The sequence below is a fragment of the Thamnophis elegans genome, chromosome 3, assembly GCF_009769535.1.
Source record: "Thamnophis elegans isolate rThaEle1 chromosome 3, rThaEle1.pri, whole genome shotgun sequence".
Lineage (NCBI taxonomy): Eukaryota > Metazoa > Chordata > Lepidosauria > Squamata > Colubridae > Thamnophis > Thamnophis elegans.
Window position 1 is genome coordinate 147,983,840 of NC_045543.1, and position 21,611 is coordinate 148,005,450.

The following is a 21,611-nucleotide window of genomic DNA, read 5'->3' on the forward strand; positions in this document are numbered from 1 at the left end:
ATTTTCTGCTTAAGCAGGGGGTTGGACTAGAACAGTGTTTCTCAACCTTGGCAACTTAAAGATGTCTGGACTTCAACTCCCAGAATTCCCCAGCCAGCAAATGCTGGCTGGGGAATTCTGGGAGTTGAAGTCCAGACAGCTTCAAGTAGCCAAGGTTGAGAAACACTGGACTAGAAGACCTCTAGGGTTCCTTTCAACTCTGTTATGCTGCTAATTGATAGAGCAAGGTCTTGCCTCCAGAGGCTGTAGGTGCTCCAACACTGGAGGTTTTCAAGAAGACATTGGAAAGCCGTTTGTCTGAAATAGAATAACAGAATTGGAAGAGACCTTGGAGGTCTTCTAGTCCAACCCCGTGCTTAGGCAGGAAACCCTATATACCATTTCAGACCAATGGTTGTCCAATCTCTTCTTAAAAACTTCCGGTTTTCAAGAAGAGATTGGACAGCCATTTCACCAAAATGGTCTAGGGTCTCCTGCTTGAGCAAGGGGTTGGACTAGAAGACCTCCAAGGTCCCTTCCAACTTTTGCTATTCTCTTAATTAATCAGTAGAAGGGCTTGCCTGCAGATGTTGTGGGTGCTCCAATACTGGAGGTTTTCAGAAGAGACTGGAATTGCCTGAAATGGTACAAGGATTTCCTTCCTGAGCAAAGGGGTGGACTAGAAGACCTCCAAGGTCCCTTCCAACTTTTGTTATTCTCTTAATTAATCAGTAGAAGGGCTTGCCTCCAGATGTTGTGGGTGCTCCAACACTGGAGGTTTTCAGAAGAGACTGGAATTGCCTGAAATGGTACAAGGATTTCCTTCCTGAGCAAGGGGGTGGACTAGAAGACCTCCAAGGTCCCTTCCAACTTTTGTTATTCTCTTAATTAATCAGTAGAAGGGCTTGCCTCCAGATGTTGTGGGTGCTCCAACACTGGAAGTTTTCAAGAAGAGACTGGATTTGCCTGAAATGGTACAAGGATTTCCTTCCTGAGCAAGGGGGTGGACTAGAAGCCCTCCAAGGTCCCTTCCAACTCTGTTCTTCTGTTAAGAGTGAAACAGTGGCACTTTCAAGGCAGAACCAGAAAGAGGAAATCTACAGGAAAGTGCAGCTGTAGCTCTGGAAAAAAACGACAATCCAATTTAATATTCTTTAACGTCTCTTTTGCGATACGGAACGAGGAGAGAAGGAAAGCCACCGGGCGGCTGACACGGGCAACTGGGTGAATTCAGTAGCGTAACGAGCAAAGGGACTGCCAATAATTGCGGGGGGGTGGGGTGGGGGGGTGATTCTAACAAGGGGTAAAAAATAAAAATAGAAATTCCTTGTCAACAGCCTGTGCCCTTTTTCTCTCGCCTGACGATCAGAAGAAGCAGCGCCGTAAAGAAAATATTCTGCAAAAGCCGACATTTGCCTCACCCTAACAATCCGCATTCCGTAAGGCAAGGAAAATTGCGGTGAAATGTTCAGTTTGACATTTCCCGCTAACTAAAAATATCAGCGAGGGGAAGGGTGGGGACGGGCACTTCAGCGAGCTGGCATCTCCTCAAGACGCCCCAACTCAGAAGAGCTGCCAGAGAAATAACGACGGCACAAATGTTCCCAAGGGCCACAGTAACCAACAAAGAGAGGCGAATTGTAGATTTGCTGCTTGAGGGTGAAGGATCTAGGTAGCGTCCTGGTCCCCCCCTGACTTTTTTTTGTGGGGAGGGGGGTGTTAGAGATGGGTGTTGTGGTCCAAAATGTTTAAAGGAAAGGAGGTTGGGGAAGGCCAAGCATTTGTAGGCAACAGAATAGCAGAGTGGGAAGGGACCTTGGAGGTCTTCTAGTCTAACCTGTTGCTCAAGCAGGAGACCCTATATGGAATGACAGAATAGCAGAGTGGGAAGGGACCTTGGAGGTCTTCTAGTCCAACCCGTTGCTCAAGCAGGAGACTCTATATGGAATGACAGAATAACAGAGTGGGAAGGGACCTTGGAGGTCTTCTAGTCCAACCTGTTGCTCAAGCAGGAGACCCTATATGGAATGACAGAATAGCAGAGTGGGAAGGGACCTTGGAGGTCTTCTAGTCCAACCCGTTGCTCAAGCAGGAGACTCTATATGGAATGACAGAATAGCAGAGTGGGAAGGGACCTTGGAGGTCTTCTAGTCCAACCCGTTGCTCAAGCAGGAGACCCTATATAGAATGACAGAATAGCAGAGTTGGAAGGGCCCTTGGAGGTCTTCTAGTCTAACCCACTGCTCAGGCAGGAGATCCAGTACACAGGTAGTCCTTGGCATACGACTGCAATGGAGCCCCAAAATTTCTATGGCTAAGGGAAGTGTTTGTTAAGTGAATTATGCCCCCTTAGGGGAGGAGGAGGAGGAGGAGGAGGAGGAGGAGGAGGAGGAGGAGAAAGAGGACAGTGGGGTCTTTGGTGCTGTTTGAGCTTGATGGTTTTCTTGCAGACGTTTCATTACCCAACTAGGTAACTTCATCAGTGCTAATGGAGAGTGGGGTCTGCTTGACTTCCTTTGGCATTGAAACCTCTAGTAGAAAACAGCCAAGCTCAGAGAGCACCAAGGACTCCTCCGAAGGGTCTCCGCTTGTTCTGCTCAGTAGAGCTTGTGTAGGGCAAGCTCCCAAGACACTCAACCCCCGCAGAGCCAGGGCACAGCCAGGCTCCCCCGGGGCAGCTCCTTGGAGAAGCAGAGTTATCCCAGGCTACCGACTCAGCCAAGATCTTCGGAGGGGAAATGAGGAGCTGCTGCATGATCTCGCCTGGCATCTGCCTGGGTGATCATCTGTTCTTTGGCTCTTCTTCAAAACAGCCCCCTCCCCACTCCCACGTTTTCTGGCCCAAGATATGCATATGCAACAATGCAGCTGAAATACAAGGGCAGAAGGGGGGGGGAGAAGTTCAACTACCCCAGATGTCAGGAGTGTGTGTGTCTATGTGTGTGTGTGTGTGAGAGAGAGAGAGAGAGAGACAGAGACAGAGACAGAGACAGAGAGAGGAAGAGGAGAGACAGAAAGACAAAAAGAAAGAGGAGAGAGAGAGGAAGAGGAGAGAGAGACAGAGACAGAGAGAGAAAGAAAGAGGAGAGAGGAAAAGAGAGAGAGAGAGAAAGAGGAGAGAGAAAGAGACAGAGACAGAGAGAGAAAGAGGAGAGAGACAGAGACAGAGATAGAGAGACAGAGAGGAAGAGGAGCGACAGAGAGAGACAGATAGCGAGACAGAGACAGAAAGAGGAGAGACAGAGAGGAAGTGGAGAGACAGACAGAGACAGAGAGAGAAAAAGGAAAGAGACAGAGACAAAGAGAGACAGAGACAGAAAGAAGAAGAGGAGAGACAGAGAGAGGGGGAGAGAGAGACAGACAGAGAAGAAGAAAAAGGAGACAGAGACAGAGAAAGAAAAAGGAGAGACAGAGAGAGGAAGAGGAGAGACAGAGAGAGAGATAGACAGACAGACAGAGAAAAAGAAAGGAGGGAGAGAGAGAGAGAGGAAAAGGAGAGAGACAGAAAAAGAAAGAGAGGAGAGAGAGACAAAGAGAGATAGAGATAGAAAGACAAACAGAGAAAGAGGAGGGAGGGAGAGAGAGAGAAAGAGAGAGAGAGAGAGAGAGAGAGAGAGAAGTTCAACTACCCCAGATGTCGAAAGCATGCGCAGGTGCTGAGCACACTGCTCTCGCAAACTAATGTCTGTGGTGTGGGAGATTCCGGGGCACATAGCCCACCATCTGCATCGGAGCTTTGAAGTAGCTTTTCAAGATGTACAACTGGTAGATTGGCTTAGCCTTGGAGGGTACCTTGAAGTGCCTTTCACGTTACGGGCAAGCTGCGCCGAGTAATTGGGCGAGGATAAACCAATCCTGGGCATTCAGCCAAGAGGGGAAATATTTTACAGGCTTTACATGTAAAATAATAACGCAGGACTTGCATGTTTTACATGTTCAATGTGAACATGTAAAATGCTTTGCATGTTTTGCACCCAAGACTTTACACGTTCACAAAAAAAAGATGTTAAGACTTTGTCCCAAAGGTGCTTTTGTTTCAAGAGGCAACTGGGCTTTCTCGTTTTATCTTTGAAGGCGTTTCGCTTCTCATCCAAGAAGCTTCTTCAACTCTGACTGGATGGTGGGGAAGGGAAGGGTTTTATATTCCTTTCAGACAGCTGGTCATTTGCATCCTTTTAAGAGGGTCCCTGAGGCCACCTGGAGGTTTCTCTGTAGTCCTCAGGGTCACCTGAGTCCTGAATGGATTTCCAGAGGGGAAAAAAAGGCAGACTGCAGGAACCAGGAGCACCATTCAGGTGACCCCGAGGCCACAGAGAAACCTCCAAGTTAGACTTGGCCAAGAGAAGTCGCTGAGATGCCTCCTGCAGCTTCCTAACCCTGAGTCTGGGCCTTCTGATTAGCTGGGGGCTTAAAGCCCATGCTTCCCAGCTGACATGGGGGAAAGACATGGAGTGGGGAATGAGGTTGTAGTCCAACACCCCTGGAAGTCTCGAGTTTGAAGAAGACTTCATCTCAGAGACTGAAATGCATCGAAGATCGAATCCTAGGACTGGAAGGGACTCTGTGGGACCTTGGTGTCCAAACCTCAATCAATCAATCAGAAGGGACCTCTAAGGTCTTATAGTCCAACCCCCTGCTCAAGCAGAAGACCCTCTGCCATTTTCAGACAAGTGGTTTTCCGGGTCTCAACTTAAAACTCTCCAGTGATGGAGCACACACAACTTCTGGTGGCAAGCTGTTCCAAACCTCAATCAACTAATCAAGGAGAGAAGCAACTTAGAACGGAGGAGAAATTTCCTGACAGTTAGAACAATTGATCAGTGGAACAGAAGTTGCCTCCAGAAGTTGTGAATGCCCCAACACTGGAAGTCTTGAAGAAGATGTTGGATAGCCATTTGTCTGAAGTAGTATAGGGCAGCAATAGCGAACCTTTTTGGCTTGCGTGCCAAAAGCAGGGGGAGCGCAGGGGGGTCATGCGCAGGTGTGCCACACCCATAATGCAATGCGTGACCCTAGTGCGCATGCGAGGCGCGACCCCCCCATTTTTTGCATCCTTTTTTCACCCTCCCCTGTCTCCAGAGGCTTTATAGGAGCCTGGGGAGAGCGAAAACAGCATCCCCTGCCACCCTCGGAGGCCCGCCAGCGGCTGAAGCCTCTGAACCGCAAAAAAACGGCCCTATGGGCAAACTGGAAGTTAAGGAACGGACTTCCGGTTTGCTCATAGGGCCGGTTTAAGCCCTCCGGAGGGTCGTTTTTTGCCCTCCAGAGCCTTCAGGGAAGCCTCCGGAAGGCCCCTGAAGGCTCCGGAGGGCTTAAACCGACCCTACGAGCAAACCGGAAGTAGGGCCATTTTTACTTTTCCGGAGTCTTCAGGGGCCTTCCGGAGGCTTCCCTGAAGGCTCCAGAGGACGAAAAACGGCCCTACGGACAAACCGGAAGTGACTTCGCGTGCCCTGACAAATGGCTCCGCATGGCACCTGTGGCACGTGTGCCATTGGTTCGCCATCCTGGTTATAGGGTTTTCTGCGTAAGGAGAGGGTTGGACTAGAAGATCTCCAAGGTGCCTTTTAACTCTGTTATTCTATTCTGTTCTGTTCTATTCAATCATTTTTTTTCAGTGCCGTGGTAACTTCGGTCTCTAAGTGAACGGTTGTAAGTGAAGGACAATCTGTAAAATTCTCACTCCTGGTGGGGAAGTTAGTTCAGCAGATGCCGGCAAATCCCACACCCTCCCTCTTCTGCTATTCTTCCCATAGATAATAGAGAATAAATGGCAATTAAATTAGCTAATGGTAGATAATTAACTCAAAATGAGAACTTAATTATAAAAAATATGTTTTTCAAACAGGGGAGGCTGGCCTTTCTTTGCTTTCAACCTGTAATGTCTCAGGTGAGCAAGTTTAATATTGTAAATACTTTTCACCTGCTTCTTTCTTTCTCCCCCCCTCCCCTTTCCTTTTTTTAAAAAAATAATAATAATAAAAGAAATGAAAAAAATGAGCTAGCTCATTTAGGAAAGAATGTGAAAGACTAAAAAGATGAGTTCTTATGATTAGCAAAGGAGATGAAAAAGGCATCCTGATTTATCTTAGAATGCCATAATTGTGTTTCTTAACTACCAAAGAATAGACTTAAAAAAAAAAACTGCAACCCCAAAAGCAAAAAAATAAAATAAAAAATCGCCTAGTCATTTTGGCTAATGAGTTTGCTACTTTGCTAACCGTAAGATCACAGCATCTTTGTTTCTATTACAGATGGTCCTCGACTTATAACCATAATAGAGCCCAAAATTTCTGTTTATAAGTAGAATGGAGTGGAATAAGAATAGAATAAGACATAAGAATAGAATAGCATACAATAATAAGAATAGAATAAGAAATAGGAATAAAATAGAACAGGAAATAAGAATAGCATAGAATTAGAAATAAGAATAGAATACAATAGAATAGAAATAGAAATTAGAATAGAATAAGAATAGAATAAGAAATAAGAATAGAATAAGAAATAAGAATAGAATAAGAAATAAGAATAGAATAAGAAATAAGAATAGAATAAGAAATAAGAATAGAATACAATAGAATAGAAATAGAAATTAGACTAGAATAAGAATAGAATAAGAAATAAGAATAGAATAAGAAATAAGAATAGAATAAGAAATAAGAATAGAATAAGAAATAAGAATAGAATAAGAAATAAGAATAGAATACAATAGAATAGAAATAGAAATTAGACTAGAATAAGAAATTAGAATAGAATAAGAAATAAGAATAGAATAAGAAATAAGAATAGAATAAGAAATAAGAATAGAATAAGAAATAAGAATAGAAATAGAAATTAGAATAGAATAAGAAATAAGAATAGAATAAGAAATAAGAATAGAATAAGAAATAAGAATAGAAATAGAAATAAGAATAGAATAAGAAATAAGAATAGAATACAATAGAATAGAAATAGAAATTAGAATAGAATAAGAATAAGAAATAAGAATAGAATAAGAAATAAGAATAGAAATAGAAATTAGAATAGAATAAGAAATAAGAATAGAATAAGAAATAAGAATAGAATAAGAAATAAGAATAGAATACAATAGAATAGAAATAGAAATTAGAATAGAATAAGAAATAAGAATAGAATATGAAAGTGAGGAGAGAAGAGGGGAATGGTAGGTAAAGCCAGGGAAGGGAAAGGAAAGGAGAAGGGAAGTGAAGGAAGAAGGAGAAGAGAAGAGATGAAAGAAGAGGAGAGGAGAGAAAAAGTTATGAAGAAAAGTGTGGTGGATCATACCAAGTAAAGCTCCTTGCACATCACAGAATATCCTGGCACACCCGAGGCAGCAACAGGTGACCTTACCTGATCCCGTCACAAATCCCGTTCACGGCCGGAGCCGAGGAGCCTGGTCCCACGAGGGCTTCCCCCATCAGCCCGTCTTCCGAATGGCCAGCGTGGCTTTTAAACCTGCAAGGGAAAAAGAGCCAACTCTTCACCGTCTGCAGGCTCCAATCTTGAAGGAACTCCGTGCGCTTTTATCCCCCCTTTCGTTACTCCTGTTTTATACGGTAAAAGATACTGAGAATCTTCTGAAAGTACAGAAGGACTCCTCCGAGTGGAAACTCCACCAAAGGCCACCTTTCAAAGGAGGCAGACCTTCAGGATAAGCACCAGAGGGCAGGAGAAGAAACAATGAAGGGAAACTAATCAAGGAGAGAAGTCATTTGCAACTAAGGAGACATTTTCTAATGGCGAGGACAATTAACCAGTGGAACTGCTTGCCACCAGAGGTCGTGGGTGCTTTTCAATCACTGGAGGGTTTTAAGAAGAGACTGGACCATCTTTTCTTTTGGACTTCGGGACTGCCACACTTTCTACTATTCGTTTTTCCACGGTGGGAAAACGAGAGGGGGGGGGGATTATATGTAGTTGGGTGATATGCAGCCATAACAACATTCCTTCTAGAAAGCCAAGGTCATCCTTTCTCTTTGCACCTGGCCAGAACTGAATGGGAGGAATCTGTCTTTGTGGCAGTGGAAGATTGGACCACGTGATGGACTGGTGGGTGTTGGGGCAGGATCTTTAACTTAGCAATAGCAATAGCAGTTAGACTTATATCCCGCTTCATAGGGCTTTCAGCCCTCTCTAAGCGGTTTACAGAGTCAGCATATTGCCCCCCACAGTCTGGGTCCTCATTTCACCCACCTTGGAAGGATGGACGGCTGAGTCAACCTTGAGCCGGTGAGATTTGAACCGCTGAACTGCAGATAGCAGTCGGCTGAAGTGGCCTGCAGTACTGCACCCTAACCACTGCGCCACCTCGGCTCTTATCTAAGATGGATGGATGGATGGATGGATAGATGATAGATAGATATATAGATAGATATATAGATAGATAGATAGATAGATAGATAGATAGATAGATAGATAGATAGAAAGATAGATAGATAGATATGATTAGATAGATAGATAGATAGATAGATAGATAGATAGATAGATAGATAGATAGATAGCAATAGCAATAGCAATAGCAGTTAGACTTATATACCGCTTCATAGGGCTTTCAGCCCTCTCTAAGCGGTTTACAGAGTCAGCATATCGCCCCCACAGTCCGGGTCCTCATTTCACCCACCTCGGAAGGATGGAAGGCTGAGTCGACCTTGAGCCGGTGAGATTAGAACCGCTGAACTGCAGATAGCAGTCGGCTGAAGTGGCCTGCAGTACTGCACCCTAACCACTGCGCCACCTCGGCTCTTGGATGGACGGATGTGCTGGCTGGGGAATTCTGGGAGTTGAAGTCCCAGGGTCTTTAAGTTACCAAGTTTGCAGATCCCTGGTCTAGCAAAAACCAGTTCCTCATCCCCCTTTCCCAAGCTTACCAGTGATACTCCCGCCTGGATTGCTGCAGCTGCTCCTGCTGATGCAGAAGCTTGGCCTCTTGCTCCGCTAACAAATTCTGCAGGCGCTCCTTCTCGATTTCCAGCTCAATCTTCTGGAGCAGGAGCTCTTTCCGTTTCTCCTCGGAGAAGTCCTGGCCGCGGGGATCGGCTTCTTTTGGCCTCGAGGCGTCGCCGGCCTTCGGCCTCCGGAGGTGCGGCGAGCCGAAATATTCCGAGGAGGATTCGCCCGGTGCCCCTGGGTATCGGTCTCGGACACGGCAAGTGTCTTGGAAAGGCTCGTGAGCCGGGTTTCCTAATTTTTGATGGATGGGACACCCCGGAAGAGGACAGCCGCTCCTCCGCTTCTCCCCGTCGGGAATCCTCTGGAGATGGGGACCCAACGGCTGTGTGGCTGGAGAGGACATGGGGTTGCATTTGTGGGGCAATCCATTTTGCAAAAGGCCACCGTTCCTGGCCTCCGTCTGACATCCGGGGGTCCTGGCCTCAAGGACACCCCTATTCCTACCAGGTTGAGGTGAAGGCTGAAGACTAGGGCTCCTACGAGTTGAGTTGTGGTCCTTACGCAAAGCTTGTCGTCTAGCGACACCAAGGTAGGATCCATCCAGGTCTGAAGGCGGCACCAGCTGACAATGACTTCTCTGGCTAGACATCTGTGGAGAAAGAGGAAAAGAAAACCACATTCAGCTTCCACAATTCCAAAATAGCAAATATGTGTCAGGCCTGCCGTCTTCTTTTCTTTTGGATCTTTGACCTGCCACACTTTCTATTATTCTGCTATGCCTTTTCTATGGTGGGAAAATGGGAGGGGGGATTGTACGGAGTTAGATGATAGGTAGCCATAACAACATTCTTTCTAGAAAGCCAAGGTCATTATCCTTTGTCTCTGCACCTCTGCACCTGACCGGAACTGGATGGGTGGAAGCTGCTAGCATGGCAGTGGGAGATTGGACCATGGGATGGACTTGTGGGTGTGGGGGCAAGGAGCCAAGGTGGCGCAGTGGTTAGGGTGCAGTACTGCAGGCCACTTCAGCTGACTGTTATCTGCAGTTCAGCAGTTCTAATCTCACTGGTTCAAGGTTGACTCAGCCTTCCATCCTTTCGAGGTGGGTGAAATGAGGACCCAGACTGTGAGGGCGATATGCTGACTCTGTAAACCGCTTAGAGAGGGCTGAAAGTCCTATGAAGCTGTATATAAGTCTCACTGCTATTGCTACTGCTAAGATCTTGAACTTTCAACTGAGTGGGGAAAACTGGGAAGCTTTCAGATTCGGATTTTCCCAGATGTGCCAACATGGCTCTCTTAATAAATTGGAACTTTGAGCAATACTTTGCCTTGGACTCTGATTTACTTTTGGATGCTATTTGGAACCCTGACAATATGTCATATATAAATGTTATTAATTTTCTATTAATTATATTTCTTAGTGCTTAATAAACATCGTGTTGTCTGGGTATTGTTGTGGCCTGCCAGTGGCCAGTAGAGGTGGCGACAGATTCGGACAGTGAGGAGGTTGGGGAGGAACCTGGGCCAGTCCTGGAGTCCGGAGAAGGCTCGGATGAGGGCTCTGCGTCGGAGGCAGAGAGGGGGCCAAGGCCGTCTGACAGTTATCAGCTGCCTTCAGAGTCAGAGATCAGTGGGGCAGAAGAACAGCTGGAGCCTGTTCCCAGTGTGCGCATGCGCAGAGTTGCCAGATGAAGGGAACAGCTAAGGAACAAAGGTCGACTTGGGAGTAAGGCCACAGGTGGATGGCGAATGGCCCCTCCCATAGGGAAGAAAGAGGAGCGAAAGGGGAGTGGAGTTTGCAGGAGACCATTAGTTCATTCCTGCATTCTCTTGCCAAGTATTGCGGCATGTGAAAGATATCGGCCTGGCCACTTGCCAAGCCTGATCAAGGTCAGTAATTGTGAACTATCTTGAAAGACTGTGGGAGGGGAAAGACTTTGCTGGAGAGGAATTCACTATAAATTGAATAAGAAGGGTTTCTCGGGACGAGGACTCGGCTTCGTGCTGCTGGGGAAGCCTTGGTCAGAACAGGTATTTAATTTGGTTAGCAATACAGATTTTTTTCCCACCCCTTTTTCCCCCACCACTGGTAAAATAAGTGCCCTGCTTGATAATATTCTGTCTCTTCTTTCTGTCTGGTTTTCAATGCAAGTCTATCCATTTCTGGACAATCTAGTATCTTCTGAATTATCTCTTCCTCTTGCGGGGTTTCTTCATTTTTTCCAGTATTGTGCAAAGATAACCTTCGCTGCTGTTAAGACATGTAATATTAAATACATACTTTTCTTATCAATTTTTTTCCTGATAGCATTCCTAATAAAAACAGTTCAGGTTTAAAATCTACATGTTTTCCTATTCTAGCCATCAGTGTATTTTTGGCCATTTTTTTTTCTTTGCTTTAACACAAGTCCACCACAGATGATAAAACATGCCAGTTTTTTCATTGTATTTCCAACATTTGCTGACATATTGTTTTTTTTAAAAAATTTTAAAAACTTTTTATTTTGTTCATGCAAACTTCACATCTTGGCAACACATTAGATTTCTTTTACATATCTGTTGTGATTCCTTTATATGTACAAATAAGTCTTTTAGAACTGTAACTTTATATATATGTGCATTTACATTACTTCATACATCTTTTGTCTTCATTCTATATATAACATTCTATATATTCTATGTATAACAACCTTTATTACATATGAGTCATTTTGTATCCATTTCCTATTTATTTGTTACAGTCTATCTCGTATTTCTGTCTTTTAACCATTTTGCAGTTTTGCAGTTGTTCATTAATTTGTTAATCTTTCTTCCTTTCTTTTTTGCTTTCCTGCTTTTCCCCACCTTTCCTCTAGCCAATTATACCATAAATCCCGTACGGAGTAATATTGAGATTCCTCTTTCTCTTTTAATTCTTTTGTGAGCCTATCCATTCCCAAAAAAATTTTTATTACATTTTCTTCTGTTGGTGTGTAATTATTTTTCCAGTTTTGTGTGAATATAATTCTCGCTGCTGTGATTATGTGTAGACTTAAGTATCTAATATTTTTCTCATAATTTCCTTTTATAATTCCTCACAGAAATAATTCAGGTTTTAGTTCAATTTGGTGTGTGGTAATCTCCTCCAGCCAATCTTTTATTTTTTCCAATAGTTTTCCAACAGTTTTCCAATAGTTTTCCAGCAGTATTCCAGTAGTTGAGGGGCTGCCCCAAAGAAGAGGGAGTCAAGCTATTCTCCAAAGCACCTGAGGGTAGAACAAGAAGCAATAGGTGGAAACTAATCAAGGGGAGAAGCAACTTAGAACTAAGGAGAAATTTCCTGACAGTCAGAACAAGTAACCAGTGGAACAGAAGTTGCATCCAGAAGTTGTGGGTGCTCCATCACAGGTAAAGTATAGGTGGTACCTTGCTCAATAGTAGTAACTGTGAGAGGGATCTTGGAGTCCTAGTGGACAACCATTTAAATAGGAGCCAGCCGTGGGCAGCAGCTGCCAAAAAAGCCAACACAGTTCTAGGCTGCATAAACAGAGGGATGGAATCAAGATCACGTGAAGGGTTAATACCACTTTATAAGGCCTTAGTAAGGCCACACTTGGAATACGGCATCCAGTTTTGGTCGCCACGATGTAGAAAAGATGTGGAGACTCTAGAAAGAGTGCAGAGAAGAGCAACAACGATGATTAGGGGATTGGAGACTAAAACATACAAATAACCCTTGCAGGAATTGGGTATGGCTAATTTTGTGAAAAGAAGGACTAGGGAAGACATGATAGCAGTCTTCCAATCTCTCCCACAAAGAAGAGGGAGTCAAGCTATTTTCCAAGGCACCTGAGGGAAGGACAAGAAGCAATGGGTGGAAACTAATCAAGGAGAGAAGCAACTTAGAACTGAGGAGAAATTTCCTGACATTTGGAACAATGAATCAGTGGAACAGAAGTTGCCTCCAGAAGTTGTGAATGCCCCAACACTGGAAGTCTTTAAGAAGATGTTGGATAGCCATTTGTCTGGAATGGTATAAGGTTTCCCGCCTAGGCAGGGGGTTGGACTAGAAGACCTCCAAGGTCCCTTCCAACTCTGCCATTGTATTATTGTATAAGGAATGGAGAGAAGAGCAACAAAGACATTTAAAGGCCTGGAGACTAAAACATACGAAGAAACGTTGCAGGATTTGGGTATGGCCAGTCTAGAGAAAAGAAGGACTAGGGGGGGACATGAGAGCAGAATTCCAGTATTGAAAGGCTGCCCCAAAGAAGTGGAGGGGGGATTTATTCTCCAAAGCACCAGAAGGCAGGACAAGAAACAACGGATGGAAACTAATCAAGGACAGAAGCAACTTGGAATTCAGGAGAAACTTCCTAACAGTGAGGGTAATTAACCGGTGGAACAGTTTGCCTCCAGAAGTTATGGGTGCTCCATCACTGGAGGCTTTGGAGAAGAGACTGGGCGGCTACCTGTCTGAAACGGTGTAGGCAGTCCTTGACTTACAACCGTTGGTTTGGTGACCGTTCAAAGTTTCCATGGCATTCAAAACAAATGGGACTTAGGACCGTTTCTCATAACTTTCATAAACCTTTGCCGCCTCCCCATGATGACCTGATCAAAATTCAGAACATTTGGCCACTGGTTCCTATTTACGACCATTGCTGTCCTGTGATTCTTCTGACCATCAAAATCCACGGGGAAGCAAGATTCACTTAACGAGGCGGGCCAGTAACTTATCGACCACGGCGATTCACTTAACAAACGCGGCAAGGAAAGTCGCACAATGGGCCGAAACTTAACAAAGGTCCAACTTAACCGCAGAAATTTCGGGCTCGTCATTGTGATGGTAAATCGAGGACTATGGACTACTCAATGTATCGAGTTTTCTGCTTGAGCAGGGCGTGGGGGTTGGACTAGAAGGCCTCCAACCTCCCTTCCAACTCCGTTATTGTGTTAAAATCCTCTCTACGGTTCCTTGGCTAGTTCCTGTCTGTGGTTTATAGGGCAATTAAAAAAAAAAGAGAGAGACAGAAATGAAATGGTTTGATTATCAAGAGCCAGCGCACCTGCCCAGCTCACTGCTTTCAAGCGAAAGAGAGGAAGGTGCTATCAAATCTGCAATTTAATTCTGCCTACACAGGTAAAATAAATATAAAAGCATCGCCTGCAGGATCTGGGGCTGTAAACAAGGCACTTCAGCGTATCCAGGAATTGCGAGCATCCAGGGTTACATAAAATCAACTGGAAGCGTGGCGGGGAAAAAAAAGAACAGAAAAGCCCATTAAATGATAATGTCTGAAAAATGTTTAATTTTTGAAATACGGAGCCAGGGAATCCATTCAGGCCCTTATAAAATAGCGTCTGATTGGCCATTAGTGCGGAATTTGAGGTAAAAACATTTCACCTTGTACTGAATGGGATATTACTTAACCGTTGGAAAGTTGACGATACACAAACACACAACGGATATATAGTGTATAAAAAGGTAAAGGTTTCCCCTAGCACATATGTGCTAGACGTTCCTGAGTCTAGGGGGCGATGCTCATCTCCGTTTCAAAGCCGAAGACCCGGTGCTGTCCAAAGACATCTCCGTGGTCATGTGGCCGGCATGACTCAACACCAAAGGTGCACGGAACGCTGTTTCCTTCCCACCAAAGGTGGTGCCTATTTTTCTACTTGCACTTTTAATGTGCTTTCAAACTGCTCGGTTGGCAGAAGCTGGGACAAGTCACGGGAGCTCCCTCCGTTACGCGGTGCTAGGGATTCGAACCGCCGAACTGCTGACCTTTCTGATCGACAAGCTCAGCATCTTAGCCACTGAGCCACCCTGTCCCTTTGAGCCACCACGTCCTTCATTTAGGGCGCATTCACCGGGCAACCTTTTGCAAAGCTGATGAATGAACGCAGGGAAGAAACTTGGTGACATTCGTCACAACAGGCAGGCCCAGAGACCAGACGAGATGCGCCAAGGGATGCTGAAAAATTACTCCAGGGTCTATCCAGGGGGGGGACGAGGAAGAATTGAAAAGAGGCTCTGAATAACTTCATTTCTTAGATGATGGTAGCCAAAAACCATTTCTGACAATGGGTGTCCAATCTTAAAAGCAACCAGTGTTGGAGCACCTACAACTTCTGAAAGAAAGCTGGAAATGCTACACTATTCCAGACTAATGGTTGTCCAACCTCATATTAAAGAGAAGAGCAACAAAGAGGATTAGGGACTGGAGACTAAAACATATGAAGAACGGTTGCAGGAACTGGGGATGTCTAGCCTGATGAAAAGGAGGACCAGGGGAGACATGATAGCAGTCCTCCAATATCTCAGGGGTTGCCCCAAAGAAGAGGGAGTCAAACTATTCTCCAAGGCACCTGAGGATAGAACAAGAAGCAATGGGTGGAAACTAATCAAGGAGAGAAGCAATGTAGAACTGAGGAGAAATTTCCTGACAGTTAGAACAATGAATCAGTGGAACAGAAGTTGCCTCCAGAAGTTGTGAATGCCCCAACACTGGAAGTTTTTAGAAAGATGTTGGATAACCAAGTGGTGTACGGTTTCCTGCCTAGGCAGGGGGTTGGACTAGAAGACCTCCAAGGTCCCTTCCAACTCTGTTATTCTATTCTATTCTAAATTATTTCCAAGCTTTGTTCAGTTTTCCTTACTCCTCTTCAATTGAAGTGGTCTTATTGCGGCAAATTATTAGGTGTCTTTTTTAAAAAAAACATATGACAATTATTATTCCCTTCAAAGAAAGTACTATTAAGCAACCCAGAGAGTTGTGTATTTCTTTCTGAATAAATCTTTTTTTTTAAAAAAAAGGATTTGCTTCCAATAATGTACAAAGTGGAACTTAAGTGGGGAGGGGGGGAATGTGTGGTTTGGGCTCTCATTTTATTACCCATTTTTTCCTGAAATATTCGTTTAGTTTCTTTTTAAAAAAAAGTTTGATCATTAGAAAGCAGCCAAAGAGAACGGGGATGGGGGATATTAATACCCTAAGATAAATAAGATAGATAATAAAAGGAAAAGAGGTGAGCTGTGGAGTTTCAGAGCTGGAGATAAGGGGGCTATCGTTCAGGAATGATGTATGATGGTAATTGCTGTATTTCAAGTGTGCAATCCCCAAAAAGAAGGAGGAGGAGGAGGAGGAGGAGGAGGAGGAGGAGGAGGAGGAGGAGGAGAACTGTGAGGTCCTTGGTATTCCGTACTTGGTTATTTTCTTGCAGACATTTCATGACCCAACTTGGTAACACCATCAATGCTACAAGAGACGGGGTTGTGGAGAGGAGGAAGAGGAAGTGGAGGAGGAGAAGGAGGAGGAGGAGGACTGTGGGGCCCTTGGTGTTCTCTGCTTGATTGTTTTCTTGAAGACCTTTTCTTACCCAGCTAGGTAACATCATCAGTGCTAGGGAGTGGGGAATGGAGAAGAGGAGGAGGAGGAAACTTCTCTTTGCGTTTTCAGTTCAGTGAATTTCAAAATCCCGAAAGGAAGGCCAAACCACCGAAACAACCTGCCTCTGTGTGTATGTGTGTGTTGTCTTTCTTTTCTTCCTCCTTTCCTTCCTTTGTTCCTTCTTTCTTTCTCTCTCTTCTTTCTTTCTTTCCTTTCTCCTTTCCTTTTTTCTTCCTTCCTTCTCTTTCTTTCTCTTTTTTCTTTCTTTCTTTCTCTTTTCTTCCTCCTTTCCTTCCTTTTTTACTTTCTCTTTTTCTTTCTTTGTTTCTCTTTCCTTTCTTTCCCTCCTTTCCTCCCTTCTCTCTCTCTCTCTCTCTTTCTTGCTTGCTCTCTCTTATCTTTCTTTTCTTCCTCTTTTTTCCTTCTTCCTTCCTTTCCTTTCTTTCTGTCTCTCTTTCCTTCCTTCTCTTTCCTTCTCTCTTTCTCTTTCTCTCTGTTTAATTCTTCCCTTCACCCTGCAGAGTCCAATCCCTGTCGCTGATGGGCAGGAAACCGATGAGGAAAAACACACACACACACAAACGCACACACACAATCCTCTAGGGCCCATTAGAACTTGTTTACGACATCGATACCGGTATGTTAAAGGACGTGAGAGTTCAGATTATTGAATAATAAAAAAAAAAAAAGAATAATAAGAACCCCAGTGCTTAATTGGTGTCGTCCAACCTGGAAAAGGCCAAGGATGACGCCGGGAGCGTGGCGGGCAAACGGCTCTCATGCATAATGCATGCCCGGGATGCTTCCTTTGCCAAAATTGGGCTCGTTAAAAAGCAGGGAGGTTTTGGAAAGGAAGGGCGCGGGGGAGGGGGGGGTGCGCGATGGATGGAACACCTGCAAGTCTTTAGTTCATCTGCTGGAAAGTAATCTACCTTGATGATCTCCCCGGCTGAAAAGCTGCCAGAGTGGGATTTGTTAATTGCACCAGGGAGAAGGCGCCCCGTTTAGCCGAGAACGGGGGCCTTGGCAGAGATTTCCCCCTGCAGCTGTTCGGATTTGCATTCCCCCCTCCCCCCCCCCCCATTCGCCTGCCGATGGACGGAAGCATCACGCAGAAAACCTGGCTTTCATGGACCCAACTGGTGTCCCTGATAATCGGTCTAAAGCAGGGGTGGGAAAGTGGGGCCTCTTCACCATCTGGGAACTTCAACTCAAAGGAAAAGGAAGGAAGCAAATGGATGAAGAAGGGAAGGGAAAGGAGAGGAAAGGGGGGAAAGGAAGCAAATGGATGAAGAAGGGAAGGGAAAAGAAAAGAAGGAAAAGAAAAAGAAAAGGAAGCAAATGGATAAAGAAGGGAAGGGGAAAGAAGGGAAGGGAAAGGTAAGGAAAAGAAAGGAAGAAAATGGATGAAGAAGGGAAGAGAAGGGAAAAGAAAAGAAGGAAAGGGAAAAAAAGGAAGCAAATGGATGAAGAAGGGAAAGAAGCAAATGGATGAAGAAGGGAAAGAAGCAAATGGATGAAGAAGGGAAGGGAAAAGAAAGGAAAGTTGATTGTTGCACCAGATGCACAGCAGAAACCTGGAAGAGGAACCGGCAACACCGTGCATGACAGGCGACATGGCTCCATGTGCCACTTTGGCCATGCGTGCCATAGGTTCGCCATCACGGGTAGAGGGTCTCCTGCTCGAGCAGGGGGTTGGTCTAGATGACCTCCAACTCTTTATCGTTCTGTGTTCTAGAAAAGCATACTGTCTCAAAGTCCTTCCAGTCTAACGAAGGAATGGTCTTGTGAGTTCCCACATTTGGTCTCCCTCCATAATTTTCACTGCTTATCTTGGAGGGGGAAAAAAGTCCAGTGGAAGAATGGCAAACTCAACAGCAGAAGAATTGGGGTGGGGAGAATCCATGCGTCTCCATCAGGTCCTGTACCCCGATACTTTAGAAGATTAAGCGATTCCTGCTAGGTAGGACATCTCATAAGTGCCATGAAATTGCTGATTTCCAAGGAAGTTTGTTGATCAGAAAGGTCGGCAGTTCGGCGGTTCGAATCCCTAGCGCAGCGTAACGGAGTGAGCTCCCGTGACTTGTCCCAGCTTCCGCCAACCTAGCAGTTCGAAAGCATGTAAGAAAAATGCAAGTAGAAAAATAGGAACCACCTTTGGTGGGAAGGTAACAGCGTTCCGTGCAACTTCAGTGTTTAGTCATGCCGGCCACACGACCACAGAGACAGCGCTGGCTCTTCGGCTTTGAAACAGAGATGAGCACCGCCCTCTAGAGTCAGGAACGACTAGCACATATGTGCGAGGGGAACCTTTATCGATCTCCAAGGAAGCCAAATGAAACATTAAAGCGCTATTTGAAAAAGAGGCGAAATCCGAAGGATGCCCTCTTAGGGATAATTCTTGGAAGCCTTCAATGAAACCAGCCGGTGATCTGGCTTCGCCCCTGTCAAAGTATGTATTTCGGTGGTGCTTACGTCATTATTTGATATAATGCACGCTAATCTCGGGGGTGTCAAAGTGCCTGGAATAAAAGCAGAAGGCGGAGAGCGGCGTAATCTGTCAAAATTGGGATTTCAAAGCTCCGTGGAGGAAGGGAAACGAGAAATAATAGGATTTTATATTTTCTAAACAAAGGGATTTCTCTGGATGACTCACAAGAAGTTTAGCCTCTCCAAAGGGGCTTCTGTGATGTTGGAGAACTGAAATCCAGTCAATTTTGTTGGATTTGTCCCCAAATTCAAGGTTTGCAATTTAGGGGGAAATCTCAATTCCTCTCAATTCCTGGCAAATAGATGGGGAAGTAATGGAGGCAGTGACCAATTTTACTTTCCTGGGCTCCAAGATCACTGCAGATGGGGACGGCAGCCAAGAAATTAAAAGATGCTTGCTCCTGGGGAGGAAAGCGAAGGCAAATCTAGACAGCATCCTAAAAAGCAGAGACATCACCCTGCCAACAAAAGCGTGTCCAGTCAAGGCTGTGATTTTCCCAGTTGCAATGGATGGCTGTGAAAGTTGGACCATAAGGAAGGCTGAGTGCCAAAGAATGGAGGCCTTTGAACTCTGGTGCCGGATAAGACTCCTGCAAGTCTCTTGGACTGCAAGGCCATCCAACTGGTCAGTCCTAGAGGAGATCAACCCTGACTGCACTTTAGAAGGCCGGATCCTGAAGAGGAAACTCAAATCCTTTGGCCACCTAATGAGAAGGAAGGACTCCCTGGAGAAGAGCCTCATGCTGGGAACGATGGAGGGCAAAAGAAGAAGAAGGGGACGGCAGAGAAGGAGGTGGCTGGATGGAGTCACTGAAGCAGTCGGCGTGAGCTTCAATGGACTCCAGAGGATGGTAAAGTACGGGAAGGCCTTGAGGAATGTGGTCCATGGAATTACAATGGGTTGGAGAAGACTCCTGCGAGTCCCTTGGACCGCAAGGCGGCCCAACCGGTCAGGTCCTAGAGGAGATCAACCCTGACTGCTCTTTAGAAGGCCAGATCCTGAAGAGGAAACTCAAATCCTTTGGCCACCTAATGAGAAGGAAGAAGGACTCCCTGGAGAAGAGCCTCATGCTGGGAATGATGGAGGGCAAAAGAAGAAGAAGGGGATGGCAGAGAAGGAGGTGGCTGGATGGAGTCACTGAAGCAGTCGGCGTGAGCTTCAATGGACTCCAGGGGATGGTGGAGGACAGGAAGGCCTGGAGGGGCGTCGTCTATGGGGTCACGATGAGTAGGGCACAACTTCACCACTAACAACAACAAATTGAACCTCAGGAAATAAATTAACAGCTGTGCTCAGGACAGCTGAGCTGAGGGAGTACAGTACAGACGATCCTTGACTTACAAGAGTTTATTTAGTGACTGTTCCAAGATCCAACAGCACTGGAAAAATTGACTTCTGAACGTTTTTCACATCTACGATTGTTGTAGCGTGGCATGATCCCAAGATCAAAATTCAGGAGCTTGGAAACTGGCATGTACATATGACAGTTGCACTGTTCCCTCTCCTCCTCCTCCTCCTCCCCCTCCCAAACCCTACTTCCTCCCAGCATTGATGATGTTACCTAGTTGGGTCATGAGGAATTTCCTAACACTGAGAATGGTCAATCAGTGGAATAGAGTTGTGGATGCTTCATCACTGGAGGTTTTCAAGAAAATTGGACAGATATTTGTCCCGGATGGTATGAGGACTCCTGCCTTGGGCAGGAGATTCAGAAGTATTCAGCCAGTTCTGACCAGTTAGGGCGAACCGGCAGTGGAAATTTTGAGTATTTTGGAGAACCAGCAAATGCCACCTCTGGCTGGCCCCGCCCCATCTATTCTTTGCCTGATCGGCTGGGTCTTCTTCTGTTGCCCTGCATAGGAGAACGGTGTCAGGCCTGCAGGCATCTTTTCTTTTGGATCTTTGGCCTGCCACACTTCCTATTATTCAACTATGCATTTTCTATGGTGGGAAAATGGGAAGGGGGAATTGTATGGAGTTGGATGATAGGCAGCCATAACAACATTCTTTCTAGAAAGCCAAGGTCATTATCCTTTGTCTCTGCACCTCTGAACCTGACCTGAACTGGATGGGTGGAAGCTGCCAGCATGGCAGAGGGAGATGGGACCATGGGATGGGCTTGTGGGTGTGGGGGCAAAATCTTGAACTTTCAACTGGGTGGGGAAAACCGGGAAGCTTTCAGATTTGGGTTTTCCCAGATGTGCCAACACGGCTCTCTTAATAAATTGGAACTTTGAGGAATACTTTGCCTCGGACTCTGATTTAATTTTGGATGCTATTTGGAACCCTGACATCACCTCTGGCTGGCCCCGCCCCCATCGATTGGCTGCCTCCCGAGTCCCAGCTGATCGGCTGGGTCTTCTTTTGTTGCCCTGACAGGAGAAGAGAGCTGGAAAGCAGGTTAGTGGGGTGGGGGAAGGAATGGAAATTTTGCAGTATCCTTCCCCTGCCACGGTCCACCAAGTCACACCACTCCCACTGAGCCACCCCCACAGAACTGGTAGTAAAAAAATTTGAATCCCACCCTAAGGAGGTTAGACCAGAAGACCTCCAAGGTCCCTTCCAGCACTAGGATTCTAGGATTTAATCAGAGGTGCTCTGCTGCCAGTTTGGACCGGTTTGAGCGAACTGGTAATTCTGCCCACTGGCTGGGCCCGCCCACCTGCCCCAACGCTAGCCTGTGCTATATACCTCTGGCTGGCCTGCCCCGCCCACACAGCCCAGCTGGTTTCTGTGCCTCACTAGCTCTGCTCACCGTAACCACCTGAAAAGGTGTGCTGGAAGGCGCCCGCATAAAATCGGCGTGTGTTAAAACCTCTGGATATAATCCCTCATTGGAATGCACCACACACGGTTGCTTAGTTTCCCAAAGAAAA

General features: G+C 45.6%; 1 protein-coding gene across 1 annotated transcript in view; it reads right to left on the reverse strand.

Annotated features, from left to right (window-relative positions):
- The window catches only part of KIAA1328 (KIAA1328 ortholog), a 188,671-nt gene that overhangs the window by 63,874 nt on the left and 103,186 nt on the right, over positions 1–21,611 (reverse strand). Inside the window, exons 7-8 of the mRNA XM_032212462.1 lie at positions 8,847–9,517; positions 7,330–7,434 (exon numbers count right to left, since the gene is read on the reverse strand). Of these exons, the coding sequence (XP_032068353.1) occupies positions 7,330–7,434; positions 8,847–9,517 (776 nt within the window). The remainder of the gene's footprint in view (positions 1–7,329; positions 7,435–8,846; positions 9,518–21,611) is intronic.